Source organism: Notamacropus eugenii, chromosome 3 (assembly GCF_028372415.1).
Source record: "Notamacropus eugenii isolate mMacEug1 chromosome 3, mMacEug1.pri_v2, whole genome shotgun sequence".
Lineage (NCBI taxonomy): Eukaryota > Metazoa > Chordata > Mammalia > Diprotodontia > Macropodidae > Notamacropus > Notamacropus eugenii.
The window spans coordinates 208,767,851-208,776,979 of NC_092874.1; the positions used below are offsets into that span (position 1 = coordinate 208,767,851).

General features: G+C 37.1%; 1 protein-coding gene across 3 annotated transcripts in view; it reads left to right on the top strand.

Moving 5' to 3' along the window:
• Positions 1-7,781, top strand: part of LOC140533874 (prostaglandin-E(2) 9-reductase-like) — a 30,800-nt gene extending 23,019 nt beyond the window's left edge. For all 3 annotated transcript variants that reach the window (XM_072654212.1, XM_072654213.1, XM_072654211.1), the window contains 2 exons: positions 3,804-3,886; positions 6,725-7,781. In XM_072654212.1, the coding sequence (XP_072510313.1) occupies positions 3,804-3,886; positions 6,725-6,767 (126 nt within the window). In that variant the 3' untranslated portion in view covers positions 6,768-7,781. The remainder of the gene's footprint in view (positions 1-3,803; positions 3,887-6,724) is intronic.
• Positions 7,782-9,129: the final 1,348 nt, after the last annotated feature.

The window sequence follows — 9,129 nt, forward strand, 5'->3', positions numbered from 1 at the left end:
TATTCTGTATTTTAACTTAGAATAAGAATAAAGTGAAAATGTTTCCTCCCATAAATGGTGTGGCAAAAAATGGTAGAAGAATTTTACAATATATCTTGCTTGTAAGATTGAAGGTCATTTGCATAGAAATGATCCCTTCCTATTCAACTCACCCTGTACACTCTCTCTCTCTCCCTCTCTCTCCCTCTCTCTCTCTCTCTCTCTGTCTCTTTCTCTCTCTCTCTCTTTCTCTTTCTCTATCTTTATGTGTGTATGTGTATACGTGTGTGTGTCTGTGTGCATAATCCCACCCACTACCCAGATACTGAGAAAAATTTCAAGAGTTACAAATATTATCTTTTCCTGTAGTAACTTTAGTAAGTCCCTTGGGATTTCTCTTTCCTGTTCACCTTTTCATGCATCTCTTGATTCTTGTATTTTAAAGTCATATTTTCTCTTCAACTCTGGTCTTTTCATCAAGAATGCTTGAAAGTCCTCATTTCTTGGAATGACTAATTTTCCCTTGAAATATTATACTCAGTTTAACTGGGTAGGTGCTTCTTGGTTTTAATCCTAGTTCCTTTGACTTCTGGAATATCATATTCCAAGCCCTTTGATCCCTTAACGTAGAACCTGCGAGATCCTGTGTTATCTTGACTGTATTTCCACAGTACTCAAATTGTTCATTCTCGTTGCTTGCAATATTTTCTCCTTGACCTGGGAACTCTGGAATTTGTCTACAATGTTCCTAGGAATTTCTCTTTTAAGATCTCTTTCAGGAGGTGATTGGTAGATTCTTTCAATATTTATTTTGCCCTCTGGTTCTAGAATATCAGAGAAGTTTTCCTTGATAATATCATGAAAGATGATGTCCAGGCTCTTATGGCATTCAGGTAGTCCCATAATTTTTAAATTGTTTCTCCTGGATCTACTTTCCAGATCAGTTGTTTCTCCAATGAGATATTTTCCATTATCTTCCATTTTTTCATTCTTTTGGTTTTGTTTTGTAATTTCTTGTTTTCTTATAAAGACATTAGCGTTCATTCTCTTTTTTAAACAACTATTTTCTTCAGTGAGCATTTGAAATTCTTTTTCCATTTGACTAATTCTGCTTTTTAAAGCATTCTTCTCCTCATTGGTTTTTTGAACGTCTTTTGCCAACTGAGTTAGCCTATTTTTAAAAGTGTTATTTTATTCAGCATTGCCCCAGGGGCTTTAGGCTGAGGGCTTCACAAATGGACGCTGCTGCTGCCACTGCTGATGCCACCTCCTCCTCCACTACCTGGGGCCAGGGTTAGGGGAGGAGCCTGCTCCCTTCTCATCCAGCTGAAAAAGCCTTCTCACTGACCTTTGAGGCTGTTTTGATGTGTGTGTGTGGAAGGATCTGGGAATGTCCACTGCTGCTGGGAATTCTGCCGCCAATGCCTACTCTGGTCCTGCTCTTCCAAGTGCTGCATGGCCAAGGCTAGGCTGCACTCTGCTCTGAGTCCAGTGTGACAGACCTTTCTGTTCAGCCTTCCAGGTCACCCTGGGCTGGAAATCTCCTTCACTGTGTCGTTCAGTGGCTTCTGCTGCTCTAGAATTTGTTAAGAGTCATTCTTTACAGGTACTTTATGGACTGTGTGGGAAAAGCTAAAGTATGTGCATCTTTCTACTCCACCATTTTGTCTTTGTCCCCCCCCCTTACATACATGCATATATATATATATATATATATATATATATATATATATGCATATATATATATATATGCATATACACATATACATATATATATGCAGAGAGCACGGGATGAGTTTAATAAGAAGGGATGATATCTAAGAAATAAGATTAAAGGGTGAAAGAGAGGAATATATTGGGAGGAGAAAGGGAGAAACGGAATGGGGCAAATAATCTCTCATAAAAGAGACAAGAAAAAGCTTTTTCAATGGATAGGAAAAGAGGAGAGGTGAAAGAGGGAAAAAGTGAAGCTTACTCTCAGCACATTTGGCTGAAGGAAGGAATAACATGCACACTCAATTTGATATGAAAACCTATCTTATACTACAGGAAAGTTGTGGAGAAGGGGATAAGTAGGGTGGCGGGATGATGGAAGGGAAAGTAAATGGGAATAGGGAGCAATTAGAAGTAAACACCCTTGGGGAGAGATAAGGTCAAAAAAGAGAATAGAAGAAATAGGAAGTAGGACAGGATGGAGGGAAATTTAGTTAGTCTTACACAACATGACTATTATGGAAGTCATTTGCAAAACTACACATACATAACCTGTACAGAAATGCAAGCCTTCTCAGTGGGGAAGGGTGGGGAGGGAGGAAGGAAGAGAAGTTGGAACTCAAAGTTTTAGGAACAAATGTTGAGAAATGCTTTTGTATACAATTGGTAAATAAGAAATACAGGTGAAGGGATATAGAAATTTATCTTGCCCTACAGAACAAAAGAGAAGACAGGAATAAGGGAAGGAAGGGGTGTTAGAAAGGAGGGCAGATTGGAGGAAGGGGTAACCAGAATGCTCACAGTTTTGGGGTGGGAGGAGGGGAGAGATGGGGAACTCAAAATTTTATGGAAATGATTGTTAAAAACTTAAAATAAAGAAAGAAATAATTGAAAATGATTGGTTTATTTAAAATTTTTAGCCACCAACTAATTGACAAAATCAAATATCTAGCTATTATATAAAAGACTAACTTTTCTACTGACTAATAGCAAGCACTATATTAAGTGATAAATACATGTGCATAAAGAGCAGTATTGTGCATCATTTTAACAACGTTTACATTTACATTAACTTTTGTTGGGAGAGGGTCTCTTTAGATATAACGTCATTCTTTTCTACCACTGGCAAACTGGCTACAGTCTCAAAGGAATTCTTCTGAAACACTGCCCAGTTTTGACAACAATTTTATCTGCAAATCTACTGACTTGAAATATAATATCACAAGTGGGGGATATATTTAAGGCATAAAATATCCTTAATACTGCAATGATAGGCAGTATAAGGTTTATTTCTGCAGTACTTATGAGAGTCCTTGACAGTTTCAAGACAGTTTGTAAGGTATCATGTTTTTCAAACAGCTTGACATTTATTTGCACTGCAATATTTAGTTTTGCAAATATTCATAGCACCTTGATCATGTGATTATATTTGTGATGAGATAGAATTATGTGATAAAAGAAGGCAATGAAGGAGTTCTCTGATGTGTGTAGAATGCAAATGAGAGTATGCCCATGATCTGACCACCTGGTCAGAATCTATTTGCACTCACACTTTTCATTCCTGTGGCCATAGCTATTTGGAAACAATTTGATGAGACACTTGAAGGTTGAGAAACTTGAAAAACATGCTTCACTTAGTCAGAAGTGTTCAGTTTACTGTAACAGTCACATAGACACAGAAATCTTTGTGTGCATGATGGTATTGAATTTTTTCAGAAGCAAACCTATATTACTTTGAACATTCACATTGTCACAAGGGAAACCATATTTTCAAGAAATTTTTGGTTACAAAAAGCAGAATTAAAAGGGTTTTTTAACATGAACCTGTTGAACCAATATCCTGAATCCTCAAGGGGTTCATGAATGGAAACTTCTAGATTAAGTTGGAAGGGCTACAACTCTAAGAGGAGGAGTTAGGAAAGGGTGATTTCACCCACAGGAAGACTGGGATTGTCAAGAGGGTTTCACTAGTTTTTAGTTACCTAATCTCCTTCAATACCAGAACAAGAGTCTTAGTGGAGAGTGTGACAGATTCAGTTTAATTTGCCAATTCCATTCTAAGGTGATATAAGCACATCCTACTTACTATAATAACCTCTCTTCCTCTGCAGGCCTTAGATTTTCAGTTGACTCCAGAAGACATGAAAGTCATCGATGGCCTTAACAGAAACTTTCGCTATTCGAAATTTGAGGGGTAAGTATTTATTCTTAGCATCTTATTTTCTATCTTGGAGGTCTGTGACTGTATGGACATGGGGCAGCATTTTAGAGGAAGAAGTTCGTCTTCAAGTCCTTCACAGAGAAGTTATAAATTTACCAAGCATAATGTTTTATAATAGTCATCAAATCTACTCTTCCTTTTATCTGAAGCATCACTCTGGACCTTTCCTATGTCCTTACTCTGGGTCAAGTCTAACAAAAACATTTTCAGTAATTGAGACTCAAGGGTAAAATTGCAATAAGGCATTTGCAGTTTCAGTCATTTGTCTACCCTCATCTGTGACTGTTCACTTCTCTATGTAGTTCTCCTGTCTCTGTTTTTATAGTATAAGAGAAAAAATATATTTTCATAATGGATTTTGTTATCATTTTGATGCACAACAGGTCATTTTCTTCTACATTCAATACCCAATCTTCTACCATACAACCAGAGCAGTACTTTATGTGGAAATGTAGGTTCTAATTATGTCTCTGATGCCTACTAGCTATAAGACAATGAACATGTCTCTTATCCTTCCTGAATCTCAGTTTCTTAGAAAAACTAGAAGAAAAGGGTTTGGATTTGATGATTTGTAAGGAGTCCAAATTAGGCCTGAGGGGTGCCCCACCTAGGTCCTAGATTCTGTGAAGATGAGCACTAGAGCATCACTCTTTAATGTTACTGTGGAAGGGTATAGTTACAGGCATTCAAGAATAGATGAAGAAAACTGAGTGTGACTTCCTCCAAACCCATTTCCTATAAGAATTCTTGTACTCCTTTATCATTCCTCAGGAAGTGAGGTTCAGAGAAGCCTCACACCCCTTACCATGACTGCATATATTCTGATTGGGTGACTTCCCATGTTAACCTAGGGTTTTGGGGAATTTATATAAACATGGTCATTAAAGTAAGTATGGTATATATCTTAGGATTTTCTGTCTTCTATCTTTGAAACCTCATATTTCATGTCTAAAATTGAACTCTTTATCTTTCCTGCATACACTGCCCACACCCAAACTTCTCCTATTACCCTCAAGGACATTACTATCTTCCCTACCCCAAGTCTTACACCCTAGGTGTCATCCTTGATTCCTCACGATCTCTCACACAACTCCTTCTCCTATTCAATCTTTTGTCAAGGCCTATTGATTTTACCTTTGCAACATCTTTTGCATATGCTGCCTTCTTTCCTCTCATACTACCACCTCTGTGGTGCAGGCCCTCTTCACCTCATACCTGAACCATATCAATAGGATTTTGGTTGAGTCAGTCTGCCTTAAATGTCTCCCCATTCTCATCCATTCTCTGTTAAGTCACCTAACAAAAGTCACCTAACAAACCCTCATGGCTTTCTATCATCTCCAGAGGGAAATACACAATTTTCTGTTTGGCATTTAAAGTCCTGCATAGCCTCCCTTCCCCCACCTTGCCACTCTTCTCACACTTTCCTCCTTGCCATGCACTCTTCAGTCTGGTAACACTGGTCTCCTTGCTTTTTTATGAACAAGGCATGCCATCTTACAACTCTGGATGTTTTCTTTGACTCTCTTCCATTCTTGGAATACCCTCCCTCTCACCTCTGTGCCCTAGTTTCACGGCTTTCTTCAAGTGCCAAGTAGAATTCTACCTACTCCAAGGAGCCTCTCCCAATCCCTCTGAATTCTAACGCCTTCCCTCTTTGGATTATTTTATGTGTATAGTTTGTTTTACACATTTGTTTCCTTGCAGTCTCACCCATTAGATTCTATGCTCTTCAAGGGCAGAGACTGTGCTTTGCATTTCTTTGTATCCCCATTGCTTAGCACAGTGCCTTACATATACTAAGTGTAGAAAATGCTTATTGACTGACTTGCTGCATAGTAGAATATTTACTGTGCTATTGAATGCCCTTGGAATATCTCCTCTTTCTGGTTCCGTAACAACAATCACAATTTAATGGAGCTTGTATTAGAGCCTGGTCAAAGACCACAAGAATACTTTTCCTGCTCTAAATTCCCTACATGCTGTGGGAACAAAGTCTGCTTTGTTGATTGATGTGGATAAAGGTAAGCCATGGTGTATGGAGGCAGTGAGAGAAATATCATGGGAAAGGCACTGAATTTCAACTTGATTCCTCTCCCTGCTGCTTCCCACCAGTTTGACTCAGAGGAGGTCACTTCCCCTCTCTTGGCTTCAGGTTCCTAAATCCATCCCTTCCAAATATCCCTTGTTATATGGCCCTTCTCAATAATAACTGTTGACATTTTTGTAATCTTTTATGATTTCAAAGTTCTTTGTACTCATAGTCTCAAGTAAGCCTTGCAATTATTCTGTTAAACAAGTATTCTAAAATGTATTAGTCTCCATTTTAAAGTAGAGGAAATTGAGCTTCTGAGTCAAGAACTGAGATCCAGAACTTGGATGCAACGTTTTTGATTCCACAGCCAGGGTCCATTATGTTTTATTGTTCAGTTTGTTCAGTCATTTCTGATACTTTGCGATCCTGTTTGAAGTTTTCTCGGCAAAGATACTGGAGTGATTTTTCATTTCCTTTGCCAGGTCCATTATACCACCCATTAATTAGTCTTGTATCTCAGAAATGTTTCTTGTTTAAGCAAATTTAACAAATCCTGTAGGAACCCAAGGCAAGAGGGATCTATATCTGAGCCCTCATGCAGTGTTTTGATACATGGGCCAAAGAAAACAAAACACTACAAAGTTTCCATTTCTTAATCTGGTAACTGATACGTCTGAAGAGGATGGGTTTGGGGGAGGTAGGTTGTTGGAGTTGGTGTGTTGGAGAGATTTCTTTAATGCATAAATGACTTATACATGTATGTTTCTCCCTTTTAGGTCTCAGGAACATCCCAACTATCCTTTCAATGATGAATATTAATGAAGTTCTGATTCAGAAGATTTATGGCCCTGAGGCACTGCTGTTCTCTCAAAGGAATAGTTTACACTCAGTTAATTTTCATGGAAATTAAATTTAGTAGTTTGATTAGCCATGCACCATGGGTAAACCTACACCAAGGCATAGGTTAAAGATCGTTATTCTATTATGAGCTCTGCCGGTAACATAGACATAATGGTACACATTTATGTAGCATTTCAAAGTTCATCAAGCACTTTTCTTGCAGTAGTGCAAGTATTATCCACTTTTTCTGAAGGAAGGTAATCTTTACTCAGAGAAATTGTACTACAACTAGTATCTGATTCACAGTCTTCCTCTTTCCTCAAATCTTACCATTCATCATATATGTTGATATCCAATCCAGCATTCTAACTGCTCAATTCTTTAACTTCCTCAACTCTCATGGATAAATTCTTTACTTCTCCATCTATATAGTAGTGTTGATTAACTCTCCTAGTAATGGAAGTCTCCTTCAGTTCTTTGCAATTTCATCCCAGTTGCTGTCATATCCACCATGATTGCAGTAATTTCTGTAACTCTTCTGGAATGCACTTTGCCACTACTCTAGAGTACAAAACAAAGACAAACACACACACACACACCACACATGTATACACACATATGCAATCATTTTTTAGTTTAAATCCATCCTAGTGGAGACATCAATCATTAGAAATTATTTTTTTTTTAAAAAATCACATTGTTTGACTACACACAAATAATCACTCAAAACCCAGAAGAACTCTAGCTACTGTAAGCCTTGCAACTGACAATACCTATGTCTGAGGTAATCCCTAAGGCAAAAATAAAATCTTCAAATATGATATCTGTCTGTAATAAAGAAAATGTAACTTCAGTACTTACTATTCCAGATGTGTTTCATGATCTTAATAATCAATGGCCAAGCAGTCTATCAAATAACAATCTATCAAATCAAAATAAGGAAATAAAAACCAGTCTTAGTTAAATAAACTTGTAAACCTAATAAAAACATAATCAGTATCATGTTTTTTTTAACTTATCCATTTGGTCTAATGCATTTATGAATCATATTACAATGAAAAATCATTTCATCATCTATCAATTTGGTATTTCATACAAAATCCATTCTAAAGAGCAGTATAGAGTAGTCACACTCTTAGTTTTTGGTCATGTTGTTTGTAAGTACATCACCTAAGTGCCAAATGCCAATTTACTTTTTTTCTTAAGGTATGATCAAACTACAGAGGGTAAAGCATTGTGATCATCTCACTTTAATTGGGTTATAATATAATTTTCTTTTGATTTACAATCACAAATAATTTCATTCAAAATCTTAGCTTTCCAAAGACCATTAGCGGCTGGCATCAGAATTTATATAGCTCACTGCTTTAAATTAGCTCACTTCCAAAGTGGTTGTTTCACTTTCTCATGTCCTCAAACTATTTCAGCCTTTTCCAAAATATTTAGACTATTTTTTGCAAATTTACAGTAAAGATGTTATATTTCAGTTACAAATTTGCTCTTTAATTAGTTCATAATGCCATATGTTTCTTCAAAACAGGAAAATGATTTCCTTTCATTGCTAGTCTAACTTGATAACTTGAACCCCAATCTGACTAGGGTTGAAATAACAGAGAGAAAGTATCTTGAAGTGTTTTTTTTCTTTTTCCTTTTCAAAAAAAATTCTTAAAATCTTATCTTGAGCTAAAAGTCTGAAGTGGGAATAAATCTCTGGCCTTTGAGAAGAAAAATTTATCATCAGAAACTTTTTCAAATATGAAACTTGATTAAACTTCTTCACCCACCATTCTAAACTCCCTTTCTGAATTTTTTCCCCACTAGTCTTTGTTGTTCCACTGCATTTCCCCCTTAGAAATATTCCATGTAGTAGTATCTACAAATAACACCAGACATGACACAACACATTTCCCTGAGGATTGCATAGGGTAAGAAAAAGTGGGTTCCTCCTGCTGGAGTAAAAATGTTTCATCCATAAACACCCAACTGTGGCCCACAGTTTATTTGACTTGTATACATTACAGCATCCCTCTTTAAGCTGGGCTTATCCTTAGTGAATAGTTGTAGGACTGATATTAGGTGAACTGTTCATCACAGTCACTCAGTTAACTAAAGGAAAATTAGGACATGAGAAGACACACCACAAATATCTGATAAATTATTGCCCCTAGATTCATCATGTAGTTCAACTGAGTGCCCTCTCCCTTTGAGTCCTAGACCACAGTACCATACTCACCAGGATATCAGGGTGGCTACTACCAGACACAGGTATCCAGATTATTTCTAATGCCCATAGGAGCGTTGAAGTAAAGACAGCAAGAGAAAAGGAGAGAGAGACAAAGAT